We start from the raw sequence: 14,610 nt of genomic DNA, 5'->3' as shown, positions 1-14,610 counted from the left end.
ACCTGACTGTTTGATGTCGTAACTGACTCCAGTGGGCAAATGCTCACCTTCGATGGCCACTGGCATGCTGGAGAAGTGTGCTTTTCACAGATGAATCCCGGTTTCAACTGTAACGGTCAGATGGCAGACAAGCGTGTATGGTGTTGTGTGGGCGAGCGGTTTGCGGAGTGCCCCATGGTGGTGGTGGGGTTATGGTATGTGCAGGCGTAAGCTATGGACAAAAATACATTATTTTTATCGATGGCAATTTGAATGCACAGATACCGTCACAAGATCCTGAGGCCCATTGTTGTGCCATTCATCCGCCACCATCACCTTATGTTTCATCATGATAATGCACTGCCCCATGTCGCAAGGATCTGTACACAATTCCTGGAAGCTGAAAATATCCCAGTTCTTCCATGGCCTGCATACTCATCAGACATGTCACCCATTGAGCATGTGTGGAATGCTCTGGATCGACGCGTATGCTCTGGATCGACGTGTACGACAGCGTGTTAAGAGTTCCCGACAACATCCAGAAACTTCGCACAGCCATTGAAGAGGAGTGGGACAACATTCCACAGGCCACAATCAACAGTCTGATCAACTCTAAGCGAAGGAGATGTCACGCTGCATGATGCAATGGTGGTCACACCAGATAATGGTTGGTTTTCTGATCCACACCCCTACCTTTTTTTTATGTATCTGTGACCAACATATGCATATCTGTATTCCCAGTCATGTGAAATCCATAGATTAGGGCCTAATGAATGTAGTTCAATTGACTGATTTCTTTATATGAACTGTAACTCGTTTAGTTGATGATCCCTGCTCTCTTCACGCATGCCCCTATTCATTCATGCTGATGGTGAATGAGAGTGGCACCCCACTGAGGCCGGGTCAGGTAGTACCTACCTTGGTGATATGTGTGGTTGTTGTGGTGCTGGTGGTCTCTGAGGTGATGGTCTGGGCGCTCATCAACACCCCCGCCTCTGGATCAGTGTCAGCGTCACCCTGGCACAAAACACAGACACAATACATCCTCTCCATTGAGTGCTTCAAAGCTGGGACAGAGACTGAAAAACAGGTCATCAAAAAGAAAGGAAGACCAAAGCACTCTTCATGTAATTAATTAAAATGCCTTTATTTGTATGGCATGTTCAATAGAAACAAAGTTTTTCATTTAAAAAAACAACAACTTTGTTTCTATTGAACATTCTATTGAACATGCGGTACACTTTTATATGAAAAGTGCCTTGGTCCTCCTTTCTTTTTGATGACCAATTCACCCCTTTTATCAAAGAGCACCTTCTGTCTACCAAAATGTACTATTGTGTACCTTAGTAGCGCTTCCCTTCCTCTTACTACAAGATTGAAAAACAGCCTCTATCTCAAGGCCATTAGACTGCTAAACAGCAACCACTAACTCAGAGTGGCTGCTGCCTACACTGAGACCCAACCACTGGCTACTTTATTAAATGGATCACTAGTCACTTTAAACAATGCCACTTTAATAATGTTTACATATTTTACATTACTCATCACATGTATATACTGTATTTTATACCATCTGCCAATGCCGCTCGGCCATTGCCCATATACTTATATGTACATATTCTCATTCAACCCTTTAGGTAGTTGTTTGGGAATTGTTAGATTACTTGTTAGATATTACTGCACTGTAGGAACTAGAAGCACAAGCATTTTGCTACACTCGCATTAACATCTGCTAACCATGTGTTTGTGACCAATAGCATTTGATTTGAAGAACAGTGTTGTGTTCATCTGGCACCAAACGGAAGAAAACGGACTGAAACAGAGGAATTCCCTGGGCTCTTTTTTGTTTTCTGTTGCAAAACTTTTACAGCTTTTATATTGTGTGCCCTAATGAATGAGGTTGAAAACATTGGAGTAAATGAGAAGAACCAGTACAGAGCATGAGCCTGAACAACCCTGACGTTTTGTGAGGACCTTTACCTCTAGTGACCGGTATGTGATGGTTTTCATTTCCGTGTGTATTACAGGTACGCCCTGGGGCACCAGCATCTCTGTCTCCTCCATCACGTCTGCCCTGTTGAAGGTCAGGACCTCTGGAGACTCCAGCGCAGACGTCTGAAAGAGAGGAAGAAGGGTGAAATGGAGAGAGACAAAATGAGACTGGTGCAGAAAGTTAGATCTTTATACCTTATGGTCACACGCTAGCGTACATCTACGCACAAACATGTTCATGACCACACACACACACACACAATTACAATTTCACCGCCTGTCTACAGGACATACACACGCAATTTGTTTATCGGAAGGTTATAGAAAATGCAGGAGAAGAAAATGGGGGAAAAAGCTTAAAGAAAAGATTCACCCATTTTGAATATGATATTGTTTTTGTGCATCTCTGAGCAATGTTCTATCACTTCCCTGGGACGTTTCATGTGTATTTTTGCTATTGCCGTTTAGGCAGGCAGAAATTCTGCCAGTATGACATAGCACTGCGATGAAGTCACTCTCAATAACCTGGAAGTTAATCGGAATACAACTTTTAGATTGTGAAAACGTCTGTCATACATGTCAGATTTCAATACTGGCCGATGTCAAACGCAGGAGGTTGTCTTCTTTCGAATTAGCCATTTAACGGAGGGTCTAGCACATTTCTCCTATTTGTCTGCCTCTTCAGTCCAGGGTGCTTTGCATGGTGTCGTTGGATGGCCATTGCGAATGTCAGACTCCACTCTGAGGCACATCGATCTGCAGGTTGAACATGGTGAGGTTGTAAACTCCTAAATTGATAGGGCAGTTTGTTTCAGCGATTTTACAGCTAACTAGCTACTTCACATGCCGATATTGACTTTGATATTATTGTGTGTAGCTACGTTGGCTAGCTAGCTAGACAGCCAGCCCTAAGAGAGAGCATTGCATTGTAGGTTTTGTAGTCGACTTAAGCTGCAATAGATTTCCATAACGATTTTCACGTTGCTACCAACCTTTTTATAACAAAATATTTGTTCACAAAAAAAATTGTTCTCACATATTAGTGTTATTTAACACTATAAATTATAGTAATGAGTGGATTTGGGTGGATTTTTCCTTTTAGGAAAGTCTGAATAATTGTTGATCATTCATGAGATGCATGCTCTCTCTGATAAATTAAAAAAAAAAACTTCTATAAATGAATCAACATAAATGATCAAATCCCAAAGCACAGAATAAGGGAGAATTTTGTGTTACAAAGAATGTAAGAAAATGTCAAATGTTTACAATAACAACATTTGTTTTCCTGATGAAAGAGTTGTGTATCACCCAGGTCCCTTTGGACCCTGACCAAAGAACAAACGCAAAGAGATTTTCACTTCAGCCAGTCTGAGTCATGCATGACAGAACTCAACAGTGTTCACCACTGAGTAAGTCTTATTTGTCTGGATGTGTGGAAGCCTATTCATTCCATTTGGAAGGCCAAATTGGTCTACCTGGCAGGATTGTACGTATTTGTAAACAATTCCTGTTGCTTTCACTGAAACGGTCCATATCATTGAAATTGGCTGTGGACTTCGAACTTAATCGATAGCAACAGACTGCTATCTATTTAAGCTGTGCTTCTCATAGACGCGTGTCCATAAAACATTTAAATCATTGCCACTCATGATTACCACAAAGGTAATCTTTGGGAACATTGGGGAAATGAGGCAGTACTACCAGGAAGGGATATGCACCATTTCCGCTGTGAAACTGTGTGTACATGTGCAGGTCGAAATATTTGAATTGAACGTTTATATTGTCGCTCCAAGAACAAACACTAACAGGCACACACACACCTCCCTCTATGCAATCTTCCACGACAGTTTTCAATACTGCTCCTGGGTAATACATATACAGTAGCGTGTATCTGCAGCTTGCAGTATTTACAACCTGCCTGGCCAGGATATTGATTTCCAATAGAAACCCCAGTGTGCAGAAGCAGGGACAGGAAACAAGGTCGTTGTCATCCCCACCTGCACATCACTACACACACAGCTCCACAGGCTGTAATGGCTGACTGCTGTTATTGGTGAAGAGGAGGGGCAGGACTGGGAGAGTGGGATGGCTTATCCAGTGGTAATACTGCTTATTACAGGCAAATGGGAGGCCAATATTGGGATCATTTTGGGAGGCTCGATTGATAATACAGGCGATTGTGAGGGTAAGACTCGGCTAGATTGAGCACTTTCTAAGTAGCATGGACAAAAAGGAATGTGAGACCAGGGTAGTTTCAGCTAGCTTTTCCAGTGCTAATGTAGGCGAGTGGGAAGGAGATTTGAGGAGGTACTTACGGGACAACTAGGGAAAAGGTTGGGGCTCTTTGGGGTGTTACCTCTGAGTGAGCTCTAGCAGCAGCTACCTCCCCACTGAGACTCTGCCAGGATGCTCCTGTAGGAGAGGGGGACACAAAGTGCCCTCTCCAGTCCAGGCTGTTCTCTTTCTCCTCCTCTGAGACTGACCCTGTGGACACCTCTCCCTCTGACGGACTGTCCAGCCCCAGGCCTCCACCTGAGCCTGCGTTTGGAGTTTCCTCCTCAGTCTCTGTCTGATTCACCGCTGCCTCTACAGCCTCGTCCACAGCGGCCTGGGCCGCGGCAGTCAGGGCAGGCCCCGCGGAGGCTATGCTAGCGGCGCCGCTAGTGTCACTCGCCTCGCTGGGCGTGTCCGAGTCATCATGCATGAGCGTCCCTGTAAACCCAAGCACGGACTGAGGCCCATCATCCTTTATCCCTCCCAATGAATCTGTCTCTACCTGCTCAGGCTGCTGACCAGCTTGTTTCTCCATGCCGTCAGGCTGTTTCTCCACCGGCTGCTCCTGGTCCTCTGCCGGCTGATCCTCAACCTCTTCTGTTTGCTGTGATGATACCACCTCTGTCTGCAGCACGATCCGCTCCACCTTCTCTGTTGTCTAGCAAAGGAAACAAACAAGAAGTCACAGTCAGTCTCCTTGAACCTGTGTGGGCACTTCAATTACTGTAGGCCTAGTATGGAATCAAATGCTAAAACAAAGACAAATAGCATGATTGTGTTTCCATACAGCAGGAAAGGGTTACTTTATATGTTAGTACCGACGTGATCTTCTGAATGCATATTGTCATTTAACATTGGTTTCATTGCATGATTGCTTTGTTTTCCACTTTGAGGTATCGAAATGTTCTAAAAGGTGAGTAGGGTGGAAAAATCAAATAAAGCTCTCACATTCCTCCTCAATACAGTCATAGGACCATGTCCTCATAAAGCTGTCCTTAACCATGTGTCCTCATAAATCTGTCCTAAAACATATGTCCTCATCAACCTGTCCTCTGTTTTAATGATCGGGAGGAAGGACGGACGGACGGACTGACAGGGAACAGGCAAGTGGCGATGACAGAAATGCCTGACAGACAGCAGTGGCTAGAGTGACAACATTTCCTCACCAACAAGGACAAACAGTATAGATACTGAACAGTTCTCTTACAAAAGAGATGTTATCTCAATGTGAATAACCTGTATATGTAAAGTTGAAAACAAATAAATTATAACTGCTGTCATCCCATTTGTTAAGTTGTATATTGTCCATAGGGCATAAGAGGCCACCTTGAGCAGGGCCTGACTATGGGCAGGCGAGGCAGTCCAACCCCCCGTGCTGGTCTGATATCGGGCCGAATGTAAGAGAGCGGTGAGCTCCGGGGACATCTCCTCAAAGGTCGGCTTAGGCTGAGCAGACAGAGAGATGGGGAGAGTACACACACAGGAGTAGAAGAGAGAGACACACACACACACGCGCACACACAGTTAGATACTGTACATACAAAGGAGGAGAGACACAGACAGACAGGCCTTTGACACAATGCCCAGACACAAGCTCAGGGGATGGGGGTTTGTGGGGATTATTCATAAGAGCATTGAGGTAAAGATTGATCGCTAAGAAGGGTCATTTTAGAAGATTGGGTTTGAGAAGATAGAATACTTTAAGAACTCTTAAGAATCTAGAGTGATTTCAAAGGTTTAAAGTGATCAAATGACAGTGTTTTCAAATGTGTTTTTTAATCCATATTTGTATGCTATATTACGCAAATCTGAGGAATTGATAGAAACACCACCCTGTGACATATCAATCACTTTACTAGAGCTTTTGTACATTTATAGCACTTCTACAAATGAGTGGAGCATCGTCAGCAATTCAACTTTACTAGGGAGACCTTATGGCAGCTCAGTACTTGGCTTTCATCTATTGAGAATGTCAATCACAAAGGCAATAGATGAGACAGACAAGTATGTCTTGTGAGTCGGGATGTCTCTTCTTATGAATAGGGCCCATATCATAATCTCAGATCAAGCAGCCAAGAGTTCATAGAGGGCATACCAAGGGAAGTCAAAAGTAAATGTGGTAGGGCTGAAGCAGTCAGTGGCATATAAACCATAGTATACCGTACCGTACCATAAGCCAAAGTGTAAAGCATTAATTTGGTGTGGCTAGCAGCATGGGGAACAAGCATAAAACGAAACACAATTTAATTTACATTGAAATGAAAGGGGTAAACAAATGCCAGTGCCCATGAGGCAGCAAGTATGGCTTAGGAAAGCAGTAAACAAATTACACCAAATACCGTGGTTAAGGGATTTGTGTCCAACTAAAAAGAGCAAAGGATAGAAAGAAAGAGATACCCAAGCGATTCCTATAAACATTCAGTCGAGTGCAAAACAGCGCCGGGTCCAGGCTTGTTGCAGTAGATACGAAGACCAGGCAGACAGGGGCGGGATTAGCTTGAAAACATTTTGGGGGGCTACAGTAGGGAGGGAGAGGGGGGGCTTCAGGCATTTTGGGGGGAGGGGCGTCATATCATCCTACCACTTTGGAGGGCGATGGGGTTCTGGATAGATAGGACACGGGGCCGGGGCTCAGACGCAGATCCTCCATTGGAGGCTTGGGCTTTGTCATGGGAGACTTTGCCATAGGTGACTTGGCCATGGGGGAGCGTGGCGAGAGAGGTGTGTGAGGTGCAACAGGGGTGGTGCTCCTGTCTCCCAGGAGAAAAGTCTCCCTCAGCTGCTTCCTGCTGTCCGCTCTCGCGGCATCACTGATGTCCTGGCTGGAGCGGATGGACACCATGGTCCGCACGGTGCCCAGGCCCAGGGCACCGTTGCTGGGCTCGGATGGAGAGGGCGTCCTGGCCTCCTTGATGGTAATCATGGGGGGTCCGATTCCCTCCTGGGGTGGGAGACCCATGTGGACAGACACCGGCATCTCATACTCAGTCGACACTGGGATGATCTTCACTGTGGTGGTGGATTGGTCTGCTGCCCTCTTCAGCTCCCTGGCAAACGCTGCCGGAGCAGCCGCCACCGCCTCCCCACCATCTTTGGCCCGCTTTGTCATTGTGACAATCTTGCCTGACATTGTGTCATAGGACTTGCCCAGGGTATAGTTCTTCTCTCTCATCTCCTCGGTTTTGGAGGGGAGTTCGCTGCGGAAGCTCTCATACGCTTTCAACTCCTTGCCGACTATGCCACCACTGGTGCCGGCGAGCGCTCCTTCGGCCACAGTGTTAGTGACGGTCATAACTTTATAGTTGACAATGATTTTCTTTTCGGTTACCTTAGGAGGGACTTTACTTACTATTACCCACCCGTCAGAATCCTACATACAAGATACATACAAAGACTGGGGTTAGCCAGTTCAACGGCAGATTGACGTTAATTGTAATTAATCTTGCCCTGGAGGCCATTCCGTTTGATGGACCAGCTGCAAAGTCAAAATTGTCTATACGTAAAAAATCATGAAAACAAAAATTTGGGTTAGGCATAATTTAAGGTTAGGGTTTACACGGAACCCAAACCGGCTGCGCTCGTGCGCCATCGTGCATACATTTATTTTGTCCCCCCACACCAAATGCGATCACGACACGCAGGTTAAAATATCAAAACAAACTCTGCACCGATAATATTAATTTGGAGACAGGTCGAAAAGCATTAAACATTTATGGCAATTTAGCTACCTAGCTTGCACTTGCTAGCTAATTTGTCCTATTTAGCTAGCTTGCTGTTGCTAGCTAATTTGTCCTGGGATATAAACATTTAGTTGTTATTTTACCTGAAATGCACAAGGTTCTCTACTCCGCCAATTAATCCACACATAAAACTATCAACCGAATCGTTTCTAGTCATCTTTCCTCCTTCCAGGCTTTTTCTTCTCTTGACTTTATATTGTGATTGGCAACTTTCATAAATTACGTGCATTACCGCCACCGACCTATTTCGTCTTTCACTCACCCACGTGGGTATAACCAATGAGGAGATGGCACGTGGGTACCTGTTTCTATAAACCAAGGAGGAGATGGGAGAGGCAGGACTTGCAGCACGATCTGCGTCAGAAATAGAACTGACTTCTATTTTAGCCCTTGGCAACGCAGACGCTCGCGAGCTGTGTGGGTGCAATAATTGAACATATTTGTCTAAATTTATTTCACAACGCTCACGTGTAGTCAGCCTGTTAGGCATTAGGGTTAGCAGTGTGGTTAGGTTTAAACAATATTTTATGACTTTGTGGCTGTGCCATATAATGACCACTCTGCACTGCTGCCTCCTGGGAAATATTCATAACAATAAATGGCAACTTGCAGTTCAATGGGGGGAGAAGGACTTCCAGTGGCAGTCCCAAGAAGAGCAATTCTTAAAGCAGCAACTTTAGACTTGCAAGCAACAGATCATAGACACTATTAACATAGACTGCAACATAATTCACAGTTCTTAGTTGTTAGTGTATTGTTAAAGAGTGACGGCCTTTAAAAAGCAACAAATCCCGTTGAAAACGGCCTTTGTGGCATCGAGTCAGAAAGAGTTCTAGTGTCAAAATTGACTACAAAGTGTAATTAGGAATAATTTTGGTCATAAAGTCAGTCTCGTCTAAAACAGTGTTGATTTGACAATGTCCATTGGGAACTAACATGGGGTGAACAGCTGCGGTGATTGCTCTCTATCCAATAGCATAGACAATGAGACAGACCTGCCCAGCAGCTCGATTTTGTTTACATAAGACAACATGTCGCCCATTCTTTTACTTGAGAAATATTGCACAAAACACCTTAGTTATGTGTTAAACTAAAACTAAAGCATCCTCTGCAAAAACTGAAAAATATATTACAGATTTCTTGAGTGAACTTTTGAGCAAGTGAAATAGGCTTCCGCGGCTACAGTGTCTCATCGGGGACAAACATCATTAACCAAATGCTGAATCGGTCAGGAAACACACCTTCAAGACTGAAATCTCGTTTTCTAATGAGCAACAGAAAAACACACGTGCCAATCGGCATGTTCAGTGGCTATTTAAAACCGGTCTCTATGTATAGCAAATTCTTGTCATGTTGTCATCCACTGCTGACAATGAATAACATAGGATGCTAGTCCTACACTCCCAAATGGATCTTTGATTAAATATGTACAGTAAGACATGTTAATAATTCATAGGCTTAGCTGTCTCTAATCTAACCAAGCAGCAGAGATGAAGGTGTTCCAATCACACAGAGATAGCTGGACCAGGATACATCCTGGCTACCTACCACAGTAGTCTTAGTATCCACAGGGCTGTGGTTGATCTCCTCCTCAATGCTACCACCTGCAGCCATGACTCTCTCATCCTCTCTCTCATCCTCTTTGCTCTACATGAATAGAAAAGAAAAACAAGACAAACAAACAGCCCGGCATGAATGAAGTAGAATGGAAAGTAGCTTTGAGGCGTACGCGTGTGGGCTGTATCCTATTACGGATATCATTACTCATTCTGTTTGATAAGAGTGTGTGGGATATGAGATTTCCATAAAACACGGCACAACAGTGTGTAACGATGGGACTTAAGTATCTCTCCAAACATACTCACACTATGAGGTTGATAACAGAGATAAGGGTGTGGATTAATGAGAACATTCTGCAGACACAATCCCTCTTCTTCCAGTATCTCACAAATAAAGAATGGGTCAAGGTTGCAAGACTTGGCTGAGGGGTAAACCGGCTCCTTTCCACACCTACTTTAATCACGTACAAACAGTCATAAAAAGAAATACTGGCAGAAATATGCTATCGTCGCTGCTACATGAATAAATAAATAAATCCCCTTTCCTTGGTTACATCATCATTGCCGTTCTCCCGACTGCTTGATGTTTACACACACACACACACACACACACACACACACACACACACACACACACACACACACACACACAGCATGCAGAGGGATGGGGGTTTCTTCCTCCCTTTTGAAGTCCATGCATGCTTTTCCATAGCAGGGCTGTGGTTGATCTTAGTCCTGCTAAAATGCTTAGCCAAAGAGGATGTTTGCTTCCTTGAGTCTCTCCCTCCCACCTCCATTTGGCAAGGTTATAGCACAAGGATTTATTACTCATTCACAGGCCAGGCTGCTAAAAATCAATCCAGCCCTATATTGATGTCACACTGTAAATTGTCCCCTGGTACTTTCAGCTGGTGCTCCTTGTATCTACTTTTGGCTTCAGCGGTTGGATTTTGTAGCCTACACTTTTTGTCTGCATCAAGGAGCTGCCTCTGAATCACTTCCTTTCACAGTGGCTTAACTTCACTTGAAAAACACGTTGATGCTTGGTAGCTACTTGAACACGTCACTGGAAAAGGAAGGGTATAGGTGTCACATGTCATAATGAGGCAGCGATTATTTCCTAACATCTGTCCCTCTATCACCAGTAGCGGGGTGTTAAGCACCTTCTTCCACCTGTATAGATTATTGAGTAGCTTTTCAAGGAGACACGGTAGAGGCCCCAGTCTCCTGAGATTTGACATGGAGAGGAGGGATCTCATTCATTGCAGCAGGCACATCTCAACCTTCTCACACTGCAGAAGGCACATCTCAACCTTCTCACACTGCAGAAGGCACATCTCAACCTTCTCACACTGCAGAAGGCACATCTCAACCTTCTCACACTGCAGAAGGCACATCTCAACCTTCTCACACTGCAGAAGGCACATCTCAACCTTCTCACACTGCAGAAGGCACATCTCAACCTTCTCACACTGCAGAAGGCACATCTCAACCTTCTCACACTGCAGAAGGCACATGTCAACCTTCTCGCAATGCAGAAGGCACATGTCAACCTTCTCACACTGCAGAAGGCACATGTCAACCTTCTCACACTGCAGAAGGCACATGTCAACCTTCTCACACTGCAGAAGGCACATGTCAACCTTCGCACACTGCAGAAGGCACATCTCAACCTTCTCACAATGCAGAAGGCACATCTCAACCTTCTCACACTGCAGAAGGCACATCTCAACCTTCTCACAATGCAGAAGGCACATCTCAACCTTCTCACACTGCAGAAGGCACATCTCAACCTTCTCACACTGCAGAAGGCACATTTCAACCTTCTCACAATGCAGAAGGCACATCTCAACCTTCTCACAATGCAGAAGGCACATCTCAACCTTCTCACACTGCAGAAGGCACATGTCAACCTTCTCACAATGCAGAAGGCACATGTCAACCTTCTCACAATGCAGAAGGCACATCTCAACCTTCTCACAATGCAGAAGGCACATCTCAACCTTCTCACACTGCAGAAGGCACATGTCAACCTTCTCACAATGCAGAAGGCACATGTCAACCTTCTCACACTGCAGAAGGCACATGTCAACCTTCTCACAATGCAGAAGGCACATGTCAACCTTCTCACAATGCAGAAGGCACATCTCAACCTTCTCACACTGCAGAAGGCACATGTCAACCTTCTCACACTGCAGAAGGCACATGTCAACCTTCTCACAATGCAGAAGGCACATCTCAACCTTCTCACAATGCAGAAGGCACATCTCAACCTTCTCACACTGCAGAAGGCACATGTCAACCTTCTCACAATGCAGAAGGCACATCTCAACCTTCGCACACTGCAGAAGGCACATCTCAACCTTCTCACACTGCAGAAGGCACATCTCAACCTTCTCACAATGCAGAAGGCACATGTCAACCTTCTCACAATGGAGAAGGCACATCTCAACCTTCTCACAATGCAGAAGGCACATCTCAACCTTCTCACACTGCAGAAGGCACATGTCAACCTTCTCACAATGCAGAAGGCACATCTCAACCTTCTCACAATGCAGAAGGCACATCTCAACCTTCTCACAATGCAGAAGGCACATCTCAACCTTCTCACAATGCAGAAGGTACATCTCAACCTTCTCACACTGCAGAAGGCACATGTCAACCTTCTCACAATGCAGAAGGCACATCTCAACCTTCGCACACTGCAGAAGGCACATCTCAACCTTCTCACACTGCAGAAGGCACATGTCAACCTTCTCACAATGCAGAAGGCACATCTCAACCTTCTCACAATGCAGAAGGCACATCTCAACCTTCTCACACTGCAGAAGGCACATGTCAACCTTCTCACAATGCAGAAGGCACATCTCAACCTTCTCACAATGCAGAAGGCACATCTCAACCTTCTCACACTTCAGAAGGCACATGTCAACCTTCTCACAATGCAGAAGGCACATCTCAACCTTCTCACAATGCAGAAGGCACATGTCAACCTTCTCACAATGCAGAAGGCACATCTCAACCTTCTCACAATGCAGAAGGCACATCTCAACCTTCTCATATTGCAGAAGGCACATGTCAACCTTCTCATATTGCAGAAGGCACATGTCAACCTTCTCACAATGCAGAAGGCACATCTCAACCTTCAAATCATGTCCTATCAAAAGCAAGGATGCTATTTCTCTTTTAAGTCAGGATAGTAGTGTGTGTACTTCCAGCAGTTTTAAACTTGATTCAGCTTATCAAGGAGCTAATGAGCAGCTGATTAGTAGAACCAGGTGTGTTAGAGCAGGATGGAACAAAAAGCAGCATAATGTCCACCCATGGATTACATGTTAGCGGATTTCTAATTCTACGTGTTTTCACCCACTGAGGTTCTACTAAATGTGTAATTAAAACACAGGGGTCTCTAAACGATGAATGGATGCCTCCCCCCTCTCTATTCAGTCCCTTTCCGATTTGACAGTGAATTTACCGGTACTTCATCGAGCTCCAGTGGTTCGATCATAGGGGCTTCGTCGAGACGCAGCGAGCGCAGGGGGGACGAGGACAGCCTCTTCTCCCACTCGGTGAGGCCGGCCGTGTCGGCGCCCGTCTCCAGGAACGACCTCTTGAGCTCGCTGATGTTGGTTGCGTGTTTCAACAGCTCCTCTGGCGTGCCCACTGTGTCCTGAGGAACAGAAAGAGAAGTCATTTGACTGATGCTACTGCTAATTCTAGATTTTAAACGTGTATGGATATCAATTTAATGTCGGAGTATTGTGTCCTGTTCTTTCAGGCTGTTTAACATTTATGTCCATGTTTTGAACAATACTGAAAATAACATTCTATTGAAAAAAATATGCTACTGGACGCTAGTCAGCAAGCTACAAATCAATCCTTTAAAAACAAAATGAGGTAGTGAATGAGTTCTGCAATGCAAACGCAATAGGAAATCAACGGTGTACTATGAGACGAAATTACAATTCTGAATCTTTGTGAGTGCAGCTTGTGTGCTGCTATTGAAGTAGCGTGGCTAAGTATCGTCTTGGTGACAGATTGACAAACATAATGTCCATTACTTTGATGTATGTTTATATTATGTTCACAGGTGCAGTGCAGTGTAATGAGCTGTATATACGGCATAATCTATCCAAAACAGGCAGAACATGCATTCAAAAGAACACTGCAATGCATTTGCCTCTCTTGTATACCTAGGATTCACCACAAAATGTGGATAATTCATAAGGTCAATTTTTCACTTAGTCTCATATAGACATCAATGCATGAATAAGTACAAATTTAACTGAAGTGAAAGTTAAGATTCACCTCTTTGTAAAGAAGTATTCATAGACATCAATTGAACCTTAATTCATCTTATTCTCTATTTATAAGCAATTACTCCCAATCTAGCATATCACATGAATGTATTACAGCAAAAACTAAATCACCCCAAAAACACTCCATGCTTACTAAGTATGTTAGCTAGTGAATCAACATTGGACAGTTCAAAACAATATGTTATTGTGGTCAAAATGGGAAATCCACTGTTACTGGCCAAACCTAGTCCTTGACCAAAATGTCACCAATCTCCATGCACTAGCCTGGCGTTCCATACTGTACCAACCTCTAACATCAGCACACTATGTCTGACAAACACATTCTCTCCTTTAATTCGCCTTATGAAACTGTTCTGGAAGGAAAATGACAGTCATTTAGATGTTGTTGCATATAAAATCCACATCTCATAGATTGCAGATCTTGATTGTGAAGCCTACAGTGATTTTGAATCCCAGGTTCACAGGTTGCGGATGAAATGGTCGTTTGACGAGCTGTGGATGAAATGAGAGTTAAGGCACCATACACTAGTTAATATACCTGTGTCTTTAACTCAGACTCGTCGTCTTGGTCCGACTGGCAGCATGGGAAGCACAGAGAGGGAATTTGATATCAAAACAGCAATACAACACAACAGGTTATAGCTTATAAGAGAAACTATCAAATAACGCATTGAATGGATAATCAGACAGTCCGATATTGTTGAAATAGAAATATGGAACTAAAGAACGTAAGACTTCTACAAGAAC

General features: G+C 44.4%; 1 protein-coding gene across 15 annotated transcripts in view; it reads right to left on the bottom strand.

Annotated features, from left to right (window-relative positions):
* LOC115130200 (protein 4.1-like) overlaps positions 1 to 14,610 on the bottom strand; it is an 89,230-nt gene that overhangs the window by 5,153 nt on the left and 69,467 nt on the right. For 8 of the 15 annotated variants that reach the window (XM_065019407.1, XM_065019410.1, XM_065019406.1 and 5 more), the window contains 8 exons: positions 14,151 to 14,216; positions 13,020 to 13,214; positions 9,534 to 9,632; positions 6,827 to 7,615; positions 5,572 to 5,691; positions 4,748 to 4,903; positions 1,960 to 2,094; positions 898 to 996 (listed from right to left, as the gene is read on the bottom strand). In XM_065019407.1, the coding sequence (XP_064875479.1) occupies positions 898 to 996; positions 1,960 to 2,094; positions 4,748 to 4,903; positions 5,572 to 5,691; positions 6,827 to 7,615; positions 9,534 to 9,632; positions 13,020 to 13,214; positions 14,151 to 14,216 (1,659 nt within the window). Of the gene's footprint in view, positions 1 to 897; positions 997 to 1,959; positions 2,095 to 4,747; positions 4,904 to 5,571; positions 5,692 to 6,826; positions 7,616 to 9,533; positions 9,633 to 13,019; positions 13,215 to 14,150; positions 14,217 to 14,401; positions 14,438 to 14,610 lie in introns of all 15 variants that reach the window. The other 7 variants (XM_029661083.2, XM_029661090.2, XM_029661085.2 and 4 more) reach the window with 4 other exon arrangements.

Source organism: Oncorhynchus nerka, linkage group LG6, assembly GCF_034236695.1.
Source record: "Oncorhynchus nerka isolate Pitt River linkage group LG6, Oner_Uvic_2.0, whole genome shotgun sequence".
Taxonomy (NCBI): Eukaryota; Metazoa; Chordata; class Actinopteri; order Salmoniformes; family Salmonidae; genus Oncorhynchus; species Oncorhynchus nerka.
The sequence above is the reverse complement of the archived record's forward strand: the minus strand, read 5'-3'. Positions and strand labels throughout refer to the sequence as shown.